The sequence below is a fragment of the Papaver somniferum genome, unplaced genomic scaffold (genome assembly GCF_003573695.1).
Source record: "Papaver somniferum cultivar HN1 unplaced genomic scaffold, ASM357369v1 unplaced-scaffold_3, whole genome shotgun sequence".
Classification (NCBI taxonomy): domain Eukaryota; kingdom Viridiplantae; phylum Streptophyta; class Magnoliopsida; order Ranunculales; family Papaveraceae; genus Papaver; species Papaver somniferum.
Genome location: NW_020641039.1, coordinates 934614 through 954329, shown reverse-complemented (window position 1 = coordinate 954329; position 19716 = coordinate 934614). Strand labels below are relative to the sequence as shown.

Sequence of the window (19716 nt, the reverse complement as noted above, 5' to 3'; positions counted from 1 at the left end):
ATCCATTATTTCATTCCGTTTGGCGTTAAGAATCAACTACTATTCATCCAGCAGAATTAAAAAATGGTACTGAAACAAAACCTCAAACAAAATGGCTCATAAGTTCAATTTTCCTATGGATCACGTCTTGAGCGAATGCTTATTAAAAAAACAATTATTTTCATGTGATTGGCTAATGGCTTTCTTGTAAATGCAAGTCAAGGTTACAGAATCAAATATTTTGATGGAAGATGCGACAAAAGAATTTTAAGAAAAATGTGCAAAACAATTTCAGGGTAATGATGACAAGACATATGAATATGATGATTAATCCTAGATATAGTATGTTGTGTTATATTTGTCTCCAATTGAACTATCTTCGTTGTCTTGAGTTTGTTTTGTTCGAGTTTGGATGTAATTTTGGTTTTGTAACATTCCCTAAAACTCAACGGAGATGGTTGTTGAAAGTGATAAATGCAGCCGGAGGTAGTGACCTGAAAATAGACTATAAAATTGGGCGAAGCCAAAGAGTTAATAATGCTAAACTATTTTCCAACTAAATCCAATTACATGCTTTGTCCCAATCCTATTGCTAACTAGAAGCATTGTGTACTTTTGAGGTAGCGAGTGACATGCTAATGTGTATTATATATTATTTAATTTTAGAAACAACTTAAAATGTCTCTAATCAAATGATTACGATACACAAGATTTTAAATTTTCTGCCAATCTACAGATATCACAACAACTATAACAGTAAAGACTACACTATTATGTCCGTGGAACATAATTTCTGAAGAAGTAGACTCCCTGAGGGTATGATATTCCTCTGTCTCCATCCCTGCATAGGAAAAAGAAAACTCAAATGTTAATAATGTGGTCCAAAGGTAATGAAAATATCAAAAATCACCATTATTTTACAGATCTTACCAAATACCACATGGCAAGCGGTGGAATTACTATCCACATCAGAATTCAATTGGATCGGAACAACATAAATTTGAGAGGAGAAATCATTATGGCAATTTCGAAGATCCGTGTTCTTTATCAGGCATCATCATAACCCATCTTGGAACGGAAAAATCTCATAGCACTTGTTTTTTTCTCAACACCGCCTCCTCGATCACACTTATAGTCTCTCTCACTCACACACTCCTTATAAACCTTTTACTAAAATTTTAGGGTTTGCTTTCATTTTTAAAAGAAAGTTTGATTCATATACTAAAATGCCCTTCAACTAACCCCAGTTTGCAGCCACGCCCGGTTATTACAATTTATATGTAATGCCAACTGACATAATGACTCCTGGTGGTGGTGTAAACATGTAAGTAATTAGGCAATCGACTCTGTATACCCCAATTGCCTCAACCACCCCAATTGCCTCAACCACCCCAATTGCCTCAAGTTGATCAGCATTTCAACCATTCCATCAACCATTTCAGCAAACTCGTCCAGCATATCAACTACACGCATTTTAAGATTTGTATCATGTTCCCCTGCTCCCTGAACCCATTATTTATCATGGTAATGGTAATTCTGATGAGACTCAATCACCAAATTAGTCTTAAATAGGCTCGCTAGTTGATATGTTGAACAACACTCTTGATCCAGAAAACCAAACAACTGGGTCTTTGGTCAGGAAGAAAATGGTCAAAGAAATGTGTAGTTTATGGACGTAATTTAATTCAAATATTTCAAATATAATTATTTTATTTTAATTAAAACTATCTAGTATTCAAATAGAAACTACTTTTACATTTCATTTAAAAATATTCAAATAAAACCATCACTTTACAGATCTTTCTTGAGTGTGGTGTCCGAGAACAGGTTCTACTTCTTGGAATCCTAAAGGGTTGATTAAGAGGGCGCACTTTTTAAATTCCAATAGTAATGGTTGCTCAACTTCGTAGAGATTCTGCAATGTTTGTTCAATTTCTTGCACCGGGCCATGTATCATATCAAGAAGCATAAATACCACCTTTTGCAATTTATAAATCTATGACTGCACGGGCATGGTTATGGAACAAGAGAGGACCTATTGCCTCTCAATATGGAGAGTTCCTTTTTTCCGAAAATGAAAGAGCAAAGGCTAGTTTTATTTGAAAACTTTCAGTGGTTAAGGTTAATGTTGTCTGTGGCTGTACCATTTACTGAAATCAGGGAGTACACTAGTCCAATTGTAGCATCATTATTTCAATATGCCATTCTGGTCTACTGTGTCAAAGAATTTCAATATGTATTTTTAATATAACCAAGTTTTTAGCATTCGGTTTTCTGGTGTTCTGTCAATTTGCTAATGGGAAGTCATTCATTTTCAATTTCAGGAAAATGGAGCATAATGATTTTGATTTGTTGATTTGGTCATGGCCTTATTGGGTTCTTTCAGGTGGTTATTGCTCACGTTAAACATTTTTGCTAGTGTCTACCACAAATCCCACTATGGTTAATGTACGAAAGCATAGTTGAATAGGTTTTAGGCTGTTAGACTGTCTGTCTAACCATACTTGGGCATATTTCCTTTCTACTTTGAATGGATCTTAATGGATACGCACTGATATCAGTGGAGTTTGTCCGATTTTCCAACACATAAAAATGTTTGAGAAGTTTTACTGGATTTACTTTGTCTGTCCTAGATTTCATTTGTTTTAATGAAATGTTGAATACTTTGTTAAATTGCAATTGAATATATTTAAAACGAAGGTGCACTATTTCTAAATCGTCTCATCTAATACATAGTGTCCCTTTGTTTTTTGCTCCAGGAAAAGGCAAAGCAAGCACTAAGCTGAAGGAAGAACCTATCTGAGAAGAGATGCGCACTATACAGTGAGAGACATACTGAATGAAATGGATTTTAATACTGTGAGTAGTTCTTGCACTGGCAGTTTTTGTTATTTATTGTTTCTTTTCGGCAGTGCATACGACCTACCATTTATCCCAATGAAGTGGAGTTCTAATTTATATCTATGCTCTGCTGGAATTCATTTTCTTTTGCCCTATTTCTATCGCGTTGCTTTGTTATAATTGATGCAAATGCTTCTAGGTTCTGACTTAAATGTGTAGGCAGTACTATATGAGTGATTCAGCTTTACCATTTTTGTTGTGGTGTCAGTCTATTTTTGGATCAAGTGAAGAAAGCGGTAGTAGCACTATCCAAATAGCAACAGTTGAAATTCCTTTGCTGAACTAGTGTCAAAGATTCAGAGCAGGACAAAGCTAAAATATGCTCCACTGAATAGATTGGAAGGTCTAGAGCAGCACGCACTTTTCTTCCTTCTCTGAACAGATGGAATTTAAAATGTACTAAAGTCTAGAGCGTAAGATCACTGGCCCGAAGAAGCCCGACCCTTTACATCTACAGGTACTGCCTATAGTTTCAAGGATTTCCTAATCTTGATAATGAGATTAAAAGCCTAAGAATTACTCTTCTTCAAGTTAAGACAACAATATAGTGCCTTGAGTAAGATTTGACCAGTGGACACAAATTGAAATCAACCAAAATGCTGCGAGACAGCCCAAAATGTGGTCTTGCGGGGTAAACTAAACTTTGTCCAAGGCCGAGGAATCGAGCATCCATTATTTCAGGTCTCAATGCATCCCAAGAAACTAATATTTAAAACTACATGGAATCTTGGACCATAATCTTTAGAGGGATAAGCTGCAAATCCTAAATTCATTTTGTGCATGGATACGTTGATGAAAAGAATTCATAAAAAAAGTAATAATAGCAAAAAGTTTAACATATCTACAGTCGGTAAAACATTGACAAAATACTAAGGCAAGAAGCATGGTTGCGTACGAGCTACAGAAGTATACAATTACAAAAAATAAGATGCAACATTCAGAAAATGATCTGCACCAACTTAAGTCTTCTTTGCAGGTAATTGACAAGAATTATCATCACTTGGATGAGATTAGTTTGATCAAAGTTTTCTATCAAGCACCAGGACATGTGTGTAATCTAACTATCATCATCATCATAATTCCAGTCTCGGAGCTGATCATGTTATGTTTAGACGAGCCAAGGCTACAAGTAGAAATCCTACTGCTTATAAAACTATATACAAATTGATACTTAACAAACAACTTAAAACATGTTTACAGATCTAACATTTCAACCGTTCAAAGTATCAATTCTGGTGGTAAGGTCAGCAGCCCTTTACACCTGATAGACCCAGCCCAATATCTCATATGAATACTAGAACAACCCTGCGTAGCAAAACCAAACATGATAGTTAATAATACGCTGGGCTAACATACCGGAAAATATATCAAAACTCCATTATTTTAAAGAACTTACTTGATGAATGGGTACTGCTTCCGAAATCAGGTTGTTCCATAAGATACTAAAATTTAAATTTGTCATGGTGCCGATTTCAAAGATCTGTGATATCTCTTGTCTTAGATCCTCAAGCTATATGTAAAGATTCCCACATCAAACAATAGATTTTATCATAAACACCCATCTGATTGTGGAAATTTCAAGCAGAACTCCGGTTTCCAGGTTTTTCCCCAACACCGCCTCCTCCCTCACCTTCTATTGAAATTGTAGGGTTTGATTCATTATATAGGAATTTTCTTAAAATTTACTTGAATGCCCCTAATATTCTCTTGTGTTCTAACTCTCTGGTCACTCAAATTAGATTTTTCTATTTTGAAAACGGTACAGATTTAGACTCGATTTACCAAAGCCAGTTATGCATAGCTAAAATTTTGGATAAACCAATGTGAAGAGTAAATTAGTGTTTGGGTTGTAGATTTTGATATCTCTTAGAATTTGGGTTCTAAGGTTGTCCATCTTTGAGTTTGGGTGGTTGACGCATTAGTCAAACAAGTCAAGTAACGATTTTGGTTAACATCATATTTCGGTTAGAGTTACCTCCTTTATTGGAGGGCATTTGCAAAACTCAACATGGCATTGCGCCATCGCCACTCTAAACAAGTTCACGACACCAGTTCGTGGGTATTCCACAAGAGAAGGTGAAATCTAACAATTGTTCAACCCAAACTGATGCTGGTGTAATTTACTAAAAATTGAGGTGGAGTTCAGACGAGTTAATGATGGAGGGTTGGGGCTGTTTCTGTGAGTCTTTTTGTCGAACATTTTGTTTGCTTCCCAGTGTTTATGAGGAGATATCTCTTTTCCTGAATTTGCCTACGGTTTTTACTTCATCTTCCCTGCAATTTCGATTTTCTAAAACAAACCTACATTCGTACACCATTCAGCACTCTCAATATATATGAATCCACAGCTATACATCACATTACTGGTCAAATTATTCGAGAGAACTCCAATTATATCTAATTTCAACTCCAGATTACCCATAGCTAGCCGTCCTTAAGACTCTTTACAGTGACTGCCACTGACTAATCAGCTTACCGGCCACAGTTCAAGCTGTGATCTTGTTTGTTGTCGTTGGAGGGGATGAAAAAATAAACAGAGTTTGATCTGCGCAAATATAAATGTGAAAATCACATGAGAGGGAAAGAAATGATAAAAAACAAGACATGCCAAAGAAACCAAATAAACCAAACTCTAATAATATTCATGTGGAGTTCGACAACTTCACTACATTCATAATAAGTTACACCACAGGTGAAAAGTGCATCTCAAAAGTACATAAGATAATACAGTAAGCCTTATAGGTCATGAAAACAGAAACTAGATGTTGGAAAAGGTGAACTGGGTGGGAAAAGATAAAGGTCTCTGTTGGCGGATATGCTTCAAATCCCGGTGAAAGGAATGAATAGTCTCAATTCCAACTCTAGCAGCAGCTGGTGCATATTTCAGACATATGTTCTCCAAGACAAAGACATTCCCAACCAAAAACTTGATAAAAGCAATTTCAGAGGCCCGCCCATGTAGGTTCTCAATCACCACATATTTCAGGTTTGACATTGCTCCAAAATCTGGAATAACCAAGTCATCCGCCTCCAAATGTGGGTCCTGCAACTGGAATGATTTTGCATATGACAATCATAAGTAATTGGAATTAGGAAAACATCAATGATACTGGAAAAGGCTATTTTTCAAAAAATTGTGTAACAACATATCTTGATTTATGCAACAAATGACATCTTTTTTCAATTTCTAAATACAAGTGATCAAACTGACCTGCTTATAAAGTTTTACCCTGAGAAACTGGACATGGGGAGAACAGCGAACAAATGAGGAGATATGGGTGATGCCGTCATGTTACACAAACTTAGGTGTAAATTTTGAAGATTGAGAAAAACCAAACCTGCTGGGGCACCCTGGTGACACAAAAATTAACATTAGAAATGTGTATTACAAGGTAATTAACTAAGAGAATCAACATTATTCAACCAACAGAATATAAGTTATAAGTAGACCACTAGAAACAGCATTATGTTCTTAAATCACAACTTCAAATTTGAAGACAAGTCGTTACCTGAGAAGTGGGAAAGAAGGAGATCCTCATATCCTTAACCCCAACCATTTGTTGTAGAAATTGTAAGTTATGCTTGGCTACCGGAAGATTTGGCTTTATTACAGCTACATCGGCACTCTGCAAGGCCGAGACATCTTGAAGCACGAGTTTGTCTACACAGTAGGAGACCAGAGATGACATTGCAGGAGCATGAACATTCATCATACTTGGACGGTAAAGATCTCCAACACCATATCTGATTTTCACTTTTAAATCTCTGAGAGACTGGGATATAACTGTGATGTTGATGCCGTCACCACGAGTTTGAATATGACCAAAATCCAGATATTCCAATTTGGGAGAGTTTGATGTCAGATCTAGACCCAGATCTGGCTGATCGAAGTTTGTGTTTCTTATCTTCACATGCGTCACTTCTGGTAGATCAAGCTGATCTGGAGTTGGAATACTAATTCTGCAGTGTAAATCCAGATCCAAATACTTCAATCTTGGATTGGAGAAAACTTGCACAGGAACGACGCAGTCTCTCTCCTGTCTGCTACTTATTATTATCTCTGCTGCTTCTGCTTCACTAGCAGCATGTAACCAGTTAGAAACTTGATCAGGAAATGAGGCTGAGCCGCCGTTGTAAACAACCTTAATGCTGTCGATCTTTATAGCTGAGTTTCGATCTTGAAGCACCTTGTTCACGAACGCAAAGAACGACAAATCAGTAGGAAACATGCTTGAATAGAACTCTAACTTGTGCTGATCCTTCCATAAACCCACCCATTTCTTTGACAACGCAGATGTTCGAACTGCTGATTTAGTGTCTGTAAGTGAAAGAATGTGATTGAGAGTGTTGTTGTCTAACATGCTGATTCGATCGACTAGATTTCCTTCCATTTGTATTTCTTTTTCTTGTTGTAACAAGAGATATCTTCTAGTGGTTCTGGTTATACGGGATAAGGCAGTTGCGAGTGAAGTGACGGCTAGGGTTCAATAAGTTGTGGGCTGGTTGGAAGTGAAGCGAGAATATATAAAGGAAACCAAGGGATATGTAGGGTTTTAAGTTCACCTTTAATGCTTGCTAGGGTTGCCAACAAAATCTAACGGCTAATAATCATGGGGAAAACATCTTGTACAATCGAGGAAATCACAATTTAAATTTGAGAGGAGAAATCATTGTGTTGATTTTCAAGGATTGTGTCCATCTCCAAGCTATGTGTAAAGCTTCCCTCATCAGACAAGGAATCTCATCACAACCCCTCATCTGATTTACTCACACTCTCAGTTTCTATATAAAAATTTTACTGAAATTCTAGGGCTGTGTTGATTTTAGAAGGAAATTTGGGGCATTTACTAGAATGCCCTTAATTTCAACCCAATGTCGCAAGCCTGGTAATTGAAATTTCCATTGCCTATGGTCCTTTACGGCTGTGTACAGGAAAGACTGGATTATGGTGCCAGTTTTGTGTTCTTATTGCAGCTTTTGGTGGAACAAGCTTAAATAATAATCGTTTATGGAACGAATACACTTCCTAGCATGTCGATGAACTTGTTGGCAACATGGAAAGAAGTTGACCTATAAAACCACACCCTTCCACTCTTCAACTAACATATCAAGAGCTTCTCTTTCCATTGTTTATTAAGGGTTCAAGCATCAGCTTAAGGAGCACAAACATGGCTCTATCAGAAGCAATGTTGTAAACTACGCAGTACTAGTGATGAATTTTTCATTGATGATCTCTACATCTGCAGCTATTCGGGTAGAGATGGGGATGAAATACCTCAGTTCCATAGGTATTTAGTATCAACATTGATCGATTTTATGCAGGGAAATTCTGGACATACCCTAAGAATGTCCAATGGGTAGGAAAGATAGAGTCACATTGTCAGAGTATAAATTTGAAAGAAAATAAAGTGGATAAACTCTGGTGAAATAGGGGATTACAACAAAATTGACTACAATATCTGAAAATTCTGAGTAATGTGTTGGTCGTGACACATTCTAAGATCACCACATTCACCCCCATAATTAGAAAATATTCACTAGAAATATTGAAATGTAAGCTCCATTTTTATTTTTCTCCAGCCAAATCCAATTACATATTTTGTGTCATTTACGTCCTAATAGGAATTGATGCTTTGAACAAACTAACAACTTAATTAAAACATTTCTAATTTAATATAAGATCCTCAAATTTTCTTCAGATCTACTATTTCAACAGTTTTAGCATGTGATCAATGTAGCAAACTCCCAACAAATGATACGAAGTTTTGATTGTAAAAGTCGGGATCCCTTTTTGTAGTTCAACTAATGCAACAAATGAATATTATTTTACACACCTGCTTTGGTCCTAAAGCAGAGAAAAAATAATTTACATTTAAGAGGAGAAGTCGTTATGACACACAATTTCAAAGATGTTCATCTCTTTCTCTTTGATCTCCAAGCTATGTGTAAGCTAAACCTCCAATCATAACCCTCCATCTGATTTTGGAAATTGCAAGGAGAACTGGTTTTTGAGTTCTCTCAACACAGCCACACTCCAACTGCTTGTCTCTCAATATATGGTACATTGTAGTTCTCTCAACACAGCCACACTCCAACTGGTTTTACACACCTGCACTGCTCAATATATGGTACATTGTAGTTTGTTACTTTGTCAAAAATCCAAGACAGTGGAAACCTAACTATATTGCCACAAAACCTGTATGAATCCTTCTGTAGTTCACCTCCATAGTTCATAGAGCCAAAGGGGAGAAAAGGTGGGGAAACTGAAGGGAAACTGTAAACCTCAAACTGATAACAGTAGTGAAAAACACAATTACCAAATTTCACCCGTATTTTGTATGTTCAACGAACAATCGCTGAGACACTCCGACAAAGCAATGGCCCATTGACGCACCATATAGGTAATTGACAAGAAATATCATCAAATCTAACCTGGACTAAGCATTCGTAAGGGTCCAAAAAAGTCTATTCCCACGATTGGAAATCAAGTTGCAGAAAAACAAGGAAGGTTTTTCTGGAACGTGAAGAAGATAAACAAGGAAGGTTTGAAAGCCGAGAACACGTTGAATATAAAAAAATGCAAATTATTGCCGTGAGAATAAAAATAATAAAGTGAAAATATTTGAAGTTATGACGAGATTCAATGCATGATATGGGTATAAATAGGTTGCTGGGATGTTGAATACGGTGTACCGAGAGTTTGGGGTCGATAGGATAGAGTTAGGAACATCACAAAGTCGAGAAAATCAAGTTGCAGACATTTTTGCTGCTGCTGCTCTCCAAGAAAACGAAGAACATAAGACGCCAACGAACTCTCGTAACTGCTACATCGAATGCGAAAGTTGGGGGCAGTCGTATACGCTACAGTAACAACAATACTTTCCAATTATCGTTCTGTGTAACAAATATAATTGTTACAAAACCCGATTTTCACCATTTTTTATCCTTTTCATTAATTGTAAAACATTTGTGAGTATCAATGAATTATTTTGAGAGGTTTTTCAACATGATGAGAGGCTAAGTACCCGGTGATCGAGGCAACAGAGCAAACTATTCATTCATGCTTGGTTGGTAATTTATTTTTACAATTTCTTTAATTATTTATTTTATTTAATTCACTAAGATCAACATAAAAAAAGAAAAAAATGGTTTTCTTAATTAGTTTTTAATCAATTTGACGTGTTATGCTTAGATTTATTTCTTTGATAATTCATACTTAGGGATTACAATTTAATATTTGGACATCTTATGGATTAATAGTGAATTAATGAAAAAAAAGAGCTTAATAATAATTCTAAGAATAATATTGTTAAACCAATCAACTAGAAAGAATAGTGGAATCATGAGCCTTGGTCTATTTGAAATCCTGAAATCAACTTTTGATTGAGTTTTCTTTAGTTTTGATAAATCTAAAAATTATTTCTTTCACAAGTCTCAACGAATCTTTTACTACAATACTTTAAAATCATATGAATTTTTGGTGCCGCCGATGCGTACTTATTTTTAAGTTAGAGTTTTAGATTTATTTTTTATATTTTTATTTTCTCTTTGTTCTATTTTAAGTTTCTTTGGGTACATTTCTTTGTGCTACAGGTTTGGAGTTTGGACCGAAAAGAATTTAAGCCAAAGACTTTGGTGACTAAGAGATTAGGAGCCAAAGATAAAGGCTAAAAGAAAAGGAAAAGAAAGACAAAGCATTTTATTATTAGGTTTTTAAAATTACATCTTCCTTCATTATGGATAATGATTATTACATGAAACTAGGTGGAAGCCTAACAAGATAGGCTCCAACGACATACTATTACATTAATTGAACAGGTTGCTGTGCTAGCCTACCAGCGGGCCTCATGGGTAACCTTTCCAAGGGGAGCCGAAACGGCGGAATGGGGGGGGGGGGGAGATTTTGTCACAAGGGGGGCATGCCAACTCTACCTTCCATGTTAATTCCTGCAATATTACGTCATTGTAGACTTGAACCTGGGACCTCCTGGAAAGCATCAAACATTGGGGAACGGGGATGACCAGCTAAGTAGGGACCGTTATTAGATTTTATTTTTAGTTTTTATTTTTTTTTAGATTGTATTAGGATATCTTATATTCTTGTACTTTTTTTTTTCTTTTGAATTTTATTTTTGGACTTTGGACTGTGGATTTTGGGACATTATTCTTTTATTTAAACCCTATGGAAGGGTAGTTTTAGATATTAAACCGTTTGCATAGAAGGACGACAATTACGATATTGTCTCAACCCCTCGGGTTCGTACATTACATGGGATTCGTGGTCCGAGTCGACTACAACGGTTCTTCGCCGTCTGGTAAGGGAGGTAAGTTTTTCGAAACACCCACGAATCCCCTGTCAGCGGGTTTACTGTCTGCCTTAAGGTGAATATATGTTGCGTACTGAATACGGATATTAATTTCCTAGTAAAGGGCAAGGACTAGCCATACAAGGTAAGGGTTCGGATTTCATCATCGTTCTCTTCTTGCCCGTCTTAGGAAAAAAAACCAAACGCGAACCCAAGCTTAAAATATTGACTAGAACGAGACCTATAGGATAACGAGCTTAATAGGAAAGTAGTTCGAAAAATATTGGTTGCTCTTTTAAGCATACTTTGAAGTTCAGGAAGATTACTGTAAATCGATTAGAGCCGCCTTGTAACCCAAGGAAGTGTTGCCAAAGGGTATCAAAGCTCCTCTGAGCTTCCCCTACTTCTCTTCGACTCACTTTATTCAAATTGATTCTAGAGAGGTTTGTTTAGATTGTAACGAATTCCCTTTCGAAAAAGTAGAAGCTGGTCTAGAAGCAATTTAAGTGAAGCCATCATGCTTGTTGTTTGCTAGGAATCTTTAGGTTTGCTTTGGTGGATTCATCCTGTCGTGTGTTTGCTTAGAACCTCACTTCCTTAGGACTTTTCTTTTTATTTTTGTTTTTCTAGTGTATACCCGAGGTTATTAGAGAGCAGGCTTGGAAAATAGATACTCTAGGTCGATTGATTAGCGAAAAACCTAGTAGTTCTTATTGTGGAAGCGGGGAGCTTGAAGACTCTTCTTTTGAGATCCCTGTTTTCGGAAACTTTAGTTTTGAGAATCTATCTCTTCGTGAAGAAAATACCCTAGTAGTTTAGTATGACAACAATGGCTACTTTGAAAGATTACATGTACCCAACTAGGACCAATCGAGCTTCGTGCATTAAATTGCCAGCCTCTACGGCTAATTATGAGTTCAAACCTGGTATCCTTCAGATGATCCCTATATTCTTAGGAAAAGACGATGAAAACCCTTATTTTCATGTTAGGGACTTTGAAGAAATTTGCGGAACAACTAAGATTAAAGACCATAGTGATGAAGTCTTGAAACTTAGGATGTTCCCCTTTTCCTTGAGAGATAAAGCCAAGTCATGGCTGCATAACCTACCATCTGAGTCTATAGAAACATGGGACGAACTTACCGCTGCTTTCTACTAGAAGTTTTTCCCTAAGCATAGAACTGCATCTGTTAGGCAGAAAATTAGTGCCAATATACAACAATAAGGAGAATCTCTTTATAAGTTTTTAGAGATATTTAATGATCTTTTGTCGCAATGTCCTCACCATGGGTTCGAGAAAATGAAACTAGTTGAAATTCATTATGAGGGTTTAGACTATTCGACAAAATCCATGGTCGAGTCTATGTGCGCTGATAGGTTCACGAGTAAAAACGATAATGAATCATTTTTTTTGTTAGAAGATGTAGCTGAAAAATCCCAACAGTAAGAGTCTTGTGTTGAACCCCCTAAAGAATCCTTGTTAATAGAAGTAGCACCAATGTGGTAGATACGAGTTTTAAGTCAGATGCTAAGTTTGTTGCTTTGTCTAGAAGGTTAGAAGCTTTGGAAATGGGTCAGTCTAAAAATAGGTCCCTTGTTGAACCTAATGATAGAATTAAAGCCTCTGAAGTCTGTAGTTATGGAATAGAACCCAATAACTCGTTTAGGAAAGGTTAGGTTAGTGAAGAGAAATTCCGTGCTATCGATAAAAACTCCAGGTTTCAAAACCGTCAGGAGTTTGACTCATACTCAGAGACCTACAACCCTGGTTGGAGAAACCATCCTAATTTCTCTTTGTCTAAAGGCTAGAAGTCAAGGTCAATCTAGTAATTCTCATCCTCCCCCAGGTTTTGGTTATAATAAGAACTCTTCAGGTCAAGCCCTGTTCCATACACTTTTGATAATTAAATAACTAGCTTAGAGGAATCTCTTAGTATATTAAGAAAGAGACAGGACATGTTCGCACAAACCCAAGAAATGTTACTAAAGAAACAGGCTAGTTTTCAAGAGGAAACCAAGCAGAATTTTCAACATAATGCCAAGAATCTTGCTAACTTAGAACTTCAAGTTGGCCAAATTGCTAAGATTCTAAATGAGAGAGATAATGGAAGTTTTCCTAGTCAACCACAACCCAATCCTAGGGGAGTCCATCAAATATCTTTAGCTGGTGAGAAATCATCAAACCATGTGAACTCGATAAAACCCTTAGGAGCGGTAAAATGGTAGACAACAAGGTTGCCAAGCATGATAGTGAACATGATGTAGTTCACCCTTCTAAGCCAGAGAATGAAGAGACTGATTGAGTCTCTAAAGATACCAATGAGGGTCATGTTGTTCCCAGAGCCCCACTCCCTCAGCTGCTGATTTCAACTAAGAGAGAATCCAACTTTAATCATATTTTGGAGGTTTTTAAGCAGGTGACTATCAACCTTCCATTATTAGATGCAATTAAGCATATTTCCTCTTAAACCAAGTTTCTTAAGGATTTGTGTACGCGAAAGTGAAAACATAGTGTACAATAGAAGGACTTTAGCTAGTCATATGAGTTCTATTTTTCAGAATACCACTACTCCTAAGTATAAAGACCCGGGATCCCCTACCATTTCTTGCACAATAGGTAAATACCGTGTTTAGAAAGCGTTGCTTGACTTAAGAGCCAGTGTGAACTTTCTACCATATCATGTGTACCTTAAGCTAGGACTTGGTGAAATGAAACCTACCCAGATAACACTTCAGTTAGCTGATAGATCCGTCAAAATTCCTCGTGGTGTGATCGAGAATGTTCTTATTGAGGTCGACAAGTTTATATATCAACGACAAAACAAATTACTTAATGTGATTTACTATGCCATCAAAACACTGAATGATGCCCAGTTGAACTATACCACTACGGAGAAGGAACTGTTGGTCATTTTGTTTGCCTTAGACAAGTTTAGATTTCGCCAACAGTCACGGGCATAGCCAGTAACCACGTTTAAATCCACTTGTGCAAAACGCCCTTACTTCAAATCCAAACAAAAGAACAAACAGATATTCAGTGCGTGTAATAAAACACAATAACTTAATTTGAGTAACTTAATGCTCCAAACGTATTTACTGTAGCATTACCCAGCAGATCTTTATACAAATTTTGAAAAAAAAAAAGTGATGTTGCCTAATTATGTGCATAATACAATGCGAACCACAATTTGTGAACAACCACCTGAATGCTTAAAAATGCTGTGTATTTATATACTGAGACCAGCAATTGTACAATGTGTGCTCATGGCCAAACGTAAACTTGGATGTAAGACTCAGTTGATTCAAGTTATACCCGGTGTGCAACAGAACAATTTATTTTGTTGAGCGCAAGGACCGATTAACTGTGTAGGCGCGACACTAGTAATTAAAATACAAATCTCATTAACAGTATTTAACTAAAATCTCTTGTCTGTAGACGGAGGTTTCACTTGCCATAAAAGACTGATGTCTACAGAGTTCTATCTTATTCGAAGGTCTCTAATCAATACAAGCACATCACAAATGCCATCAACGAAAACTCGTAGAAAGACAACAAGGCTAAGCCAGAGAAACTCATTTACTAGTCATTTAAATACTTTATAGTTTATAGTTTCATATGTACAGCCCCAATGGAAAATAGATCATGCAGGAGGTGGTACTGGAAAGTAAACAGAGAACTTCGGTTCAAGAACCCACGTGTATGTCCGTATCTAGTATTTCAGTGATATGCTATATATTTCAGTTAATTTTGGAACCATTAGTCCGAGAACTTCAATCCAGACCTTACCAACAATACCGACTATAGCTGTCAAAGACCAACTAAACTATCTCAGTCGTAGAACTAAACAATCATAATTCAATGCATACTGCCAAACTTTTAAAAGCATTTTCTTCGATTATTCAATATGACAACCACCATGAGCAGTAAGTATGCACAATGGAAAACAAAAGAAAGAGGGCATTTTCCCATCACAAGTCTAGCCTAGTAGTCACTAGGTGCAAATCAAATTTGACATGCCCAGGACCGCAGGCTTACGCTTACGTACCCATGCCCATGATTCAGATTTAGTCTTGGGCATGTCAAATAAATCTTAAATGCATTCGAAGTATAAAATGGTACACTAATGAAAAGAGGTCAGTTGCTCGTGTTTGAAAGATCTATAAAGGTAGTAATAATGACAAAATTCAGTTCGTTGAAGCAATCTATTCAGTATTTAACAAAATTATCCTAATAAATATTTCAACCATTCTTCTTCACAGATGAAGAGTAAAAGCCAAACGAAACAAAACTACTGTAATGCGCAAAAGAAGACTTGTTAATTTAGCGGAGATAATCAACATTTGCTTGATTCATAATTCCAACAAGACAAATCTGAGAAAGTCCAATAGTTTGAAACATCTTTCAAGCACTCAGTTGAACACATAGCAAATACATCAACTAGATTTTAAATCGAAAGAGGAATTAATCTCATTACTACCACAGAAGATAGAGTGCATAAATCTGGTATGAACTCCAACTTCTCTATGTGCAGCAATTTCAATTCATGGAAGAAAGCCTAGCATGGTAACTAATCATATATGCGTTAAGTGTGATGAAACATACACTTCGATCTACAAGAATCACTTGATGAGTTGAGTAAAGAGAATGGTTTCTTTAAAATGCTTCCAAATTGAAAAATAGCAAGAAATTTCCATTAGTCAGTTTATGAAACCAACCAGCAACAACAGCTCAATGAATTCCTATCTCCATGAAATTTACTCAAACCTGAATTAAACCATTTTAGTTAGCAGCAAGTTTTAGGATGGATTACCTCTTGAATAGTCTTGTCTAGATCAAATGTAATACGTATCTTTCACTCAGGTACACAACAATGTCACAAACAAATTATGAAGGAATTGCGGAAAGGAGGGAAACCTTCCTATACAAATTAAGGTGTGGGTGTGTTGTGCTAAAGTGGAAGTGCAGCTTCCTGAAAAGGTTAAAAGCGATTGATTGCATCTTTATACCAAATAAAAGTTGTGCTTGAATTTGAAATTTCTGATATACATGCTGTGAATACAATTTTGGATTCAAGAAGTGCTACATTTTTTTTAAAATGTATTCCCATGTAACAAAATTCAAAATTTGACTAATCTTCAAATTCAAGAACCTCCAGTGAGCGAGCAAAAATTTGCAAAGTCTGTTGGTTTTGATTTCCTAACATATATGATAGAAAAGGACTTCAGTCCAGACCTTTAGCAACAATACCGACTATAGCTGTCAAAGACCAACCAAACTATCAATCATATAGCACTACACACACCACCAATCATGATTCAATGCACGCATATTGCCGAACTTCTAAAAACATCTTCTTGTTTTAAAACATGTAAACACACCACCAGTCTATTCCATGAGCAGTAGGATATGCACAATGGAAAACAAAAGAAAGAGGGTACTTCTCCATCAAAAAGTCTAGCCTAGTATCAAGACAAAGTTAGCATAATACACAAGCATTTGATTGAACATGATGAAGACTAAGATTGTAGAACATGATCAAGTGTCTTCTTCATCTTCATCTTCTTTTCTTCTTCCTTATATTTGCGGCGTCCTATCACACAAGCACGGCACTTCTGGTACGGATCAAGACGAACCCCCGCCGATGGTGTGAGTTCTAACCTCTGCAACATCTTCAATTCATGTGCATATACATCTTCTTCAGAATCCAAATCAGGCATGACCACCGACATGACGACCGGCTTTATGAACATTGCAAAGTTTCCTTTTCTTTTCAGGTAACACTTTGCATTCAGAGATAGTATTGTAGACTGCAAAAAGTATATAGCAATCTGAATCAGAATCCTCTTATAATAAAAGACAAAAAATAATAAATCAAAATAAATAAAACACAGCAATACAACAAATGGAAGTGATTATACCTGGTCAGCTCGTTGGTCATCAGAGATGATGACATCAACTTGGCGATCCACAAAAATTCTATACTGGGTGGGATCAGCCGCATCTGCAATGATAGGTACAATGTTCTCCCGTATCATTGCCATGTCATTGAAGGCTTGCATCCTTGCCATATCAAATTTAGATCCTCTGCTGTTGTGTAGGTACACAACAGCATATACTTTGCCATCCTATTAAAAGCACAATATAGCTTCATAAGTGAAGAAAAAACAACATATAATGATGAAAAGAAAAAACAAACTAAAGACTGAAACATACTCGTCCGACGATGTCGGATACATGCGAAACCGTAATTGCCGAAGCTGGCACACCAAGATACAAAACCGTAGCTCCTTTAGTCTGCAGGATATTCAAACGTAATCATGAGAAACTGGGTTGTATGTTACATGTTGGCATAAATACACAACATTCAGAGGTTAAAAGAATAAATAAACCATCTCTCCAGCAAACCAGCTTAATGTTCATTAGTTAAGGATGTCCAATCCAACAGTAAATTAAGGATGTCCCCTATGCTATTCAATAATTGATCTCAAAGATTGAAAAGTACCATATATAAGTTGGCATCTCAAAGATTGAAATTGGCTAGGATAATTCTCACACCTGAAACCTTATGAAATTCAGTTGGCATCTAAAGCAAAGGTAAATTGGTTACTCAGAAATTTAACATACAATTAAACAATTCCTTTTGTAGTAGTATCTCATATCAGGTTAACATACAAGTCTCAGCAACATGTTAGAGAAAGGAAAGTGATCATACTGTTGACAGTACTTAATGAAACAAGACCAGGGCAAGCAAATAACACAACATGAAGCGGTTAAGTTGGTTTAATTAAATTCGGAATTATAATAGCGAGGATATAATATTGGAAGCTCAAAATCTCACTTATTAAGAATAAACAAACACAAGGTCAAGGGAAGCTGACAGGGACAAGAATATTGGCAATTTGATGAGATAGTACAATACTTGTCTACAAGTACTTTTACAAAAGCGAGTATTTAGTCAACATGTGATGCTCTAGCAAATACGTGAATCAAGACTCACCACCAGCATGAGAGATTTCACCACATTTATATCCAATTACAACCCCCTTCCAAATGGTACCCTATTCAACAACTATAGAGATGAAATTGAGTAAGCACTTACAATCCCAAAGTATTCGACGCCATTTAGAATCGCCGCAGCAAGCATGCAGGTATAGGGATTCCACCTCCTGTACCGAGTCATTGATCCATCTTCATCCTGGATGGAATATAATGTCGGAAATTTCAGTTTCATTACACAATAAACACCTATATATGAATTTAAACCAACTTAGTATAGTTAATCAAGCATAGTTACTTACCTTGACCAAAACACTTTTCGGACCCCCAATCACAGATCTCTCATCAACCACCATCTTTGTAAGTAAACAGTCATTTCTAACTTGATCTTTAAACACATCATCATGGTCTGTTGGTTGTAAATTCACTCTTCTACCATCCAAGTATTCTTCTCCTCTATTATGAGCTAACTTCTTTCTTCGATCCTCTTCAATTTCATTATTTCTCTGTTCAATTTCATTATCTCTCTGTTTAATTTTTTCATCTCTGAGCGCTTGAAAAGCTTGACGTCTGATCCTAGCGTCATCGACAACTTTCCCGACCAAGATACTAGGATTGTTAATAATTCTTCCCAACGCATTGATTTTCTTCTCCAGTTCATCGATACTAAGTAGAGGATCTGGTTTATTGGCCATGGCTGCTAGTGAGCTAAGTGAGAAGAGCTATTTTTGGTCGATATACTAATTTCAGAGGGCTTTGAGAGTTGTCTTAATAAACCCTAACATGTAAGGCATTTTACCTAAATGACCCGAGTCTGAAGGTGGACACGTGTTGGCAATCGCAATACAGAATTTCTATGGACTTTGTTGCGGCTCGGCTACTCTGTGTGTGACACCTCACCCACTAATAACTGCAGACCAAAAATCGATTCCTAACTTCGGGTTAACTCTGTCTTAACACGAAGTTAATTTCATGTCTTAAGGACTCTTAACCCTGCATAAAGAAATTACCCGTGATCTTGGCAGCATCAAGATTTTTTGTTTTCCAAGGACATATCAACTTCGGTAAAAGTTTGGTGTAATTATAAACGGTGTTTCAAGAATCGGACCGGACGGTTGAACCGGAGAACCGGTGAATCAGTAAGAATTAACTGCAGTTCATTTGGTACAAACACTGAGAGAAGAATTAATTGTTTTTATCATGACCGATAGTCTGGTTGTATTTAGGTTCTTCCATTCCCAACTAATAAACCTATTATTCATTTTTTTAATAGTAGGTTTATTACTAGATGTTCAAAGCTTTTTATCATGGAAGTATTTGTTAATAATGGGGCTTTTAAATATCAGTCATCCAATACTATTGATTTTATGCCAATAATTTGTTTTACTGTATTTTTTAAATCTTTGTTTGTTTTCAAACAGAAACAATTCCAGATTTGCTAAGACTTTATTAAAGACTGAAGAATAAAAAAAAATATTTGCGATAGCTTTATGAACAAAAGAGGTATGTGAAGACTGTTATTCACGATATTTA

General features: G+C 36.4%; 2 protein-coding genes across 2 annotated transcripts; both read right to left on the bottom strand.

Moving 5' to 3' along the window:
• Positions 1 to 6365: 6365 nt before the first annotated feature.
• LOC113341569 (F-box/FBD/LRR-repeat protein At1g16930-like) lies at positions 6366 to 7271 on the bottom strand. The gene has a single exon (XM_026586394.1). The coding sequence runs from the start codon at positions 7269 to 7271 to the stop codon at positions 6366 to 6368; it is 906 nt and encodes a 301-aa protein (XP_026442179.1).
• A 9224-nt stretch (positions 7272 to 16495) lies between these two features.
• Positions 16496 to 18905, bottom strand: LOC113341530 (probable mediator of RNA polymerase II transcription subunit 36b). The gene is made up of 5 exons (XM_026586371.1): positions 18486 to 18905; positions 18287 to 18382; positions 17401 to 17481; positions 17106 to 17312; positions 16496 to 16994 (listed from the first exon to the last, which is right to left on the bottom strand). The coding sequence occupies exons 1-5, from the start codon at positions 18876 to 18878 to the stop codon at positions 16704 to 16706; spliced, it is 1068 nt and encodes a 355-aa protein (XP_026442156.1). The 5' UTR covers positions 18879 to 18905; the 3' UTR covers positions 16496 to 16703.
• Positions 18906 to 19716: the final 811 nt, after the last annotated feature.

Coding starts and splice junctions, on each gene's coding strand:
- LOC113341530 (XM_026586371.1), bottom strand. CDS start 18,878: ATGGCCAATAAACCAGATCCTCTACTTAGTATCGATGAACTGGAGAAG. Junction 18,383..18,485: donor CGAAAAGTGTTTTGGTCAAG/GTAAGTAACTAT, acceptor TATTCCATCCAG/GATGAAGATGGATCAATGAC. Junction 17,313..17,400: donor TATCCGACATCGTCGGACGA/GTATGTTTCAGT, acceptor TGCTTTTAATAG/GATGGCAAAGTATATGCTGT.
- LOC113341569 (XM_026586394.1), bottom strand. CDS start 7,271: ATGGAAGGAAATCTAGTCGATCGAATCAGCATGTTAGACAACAACACT.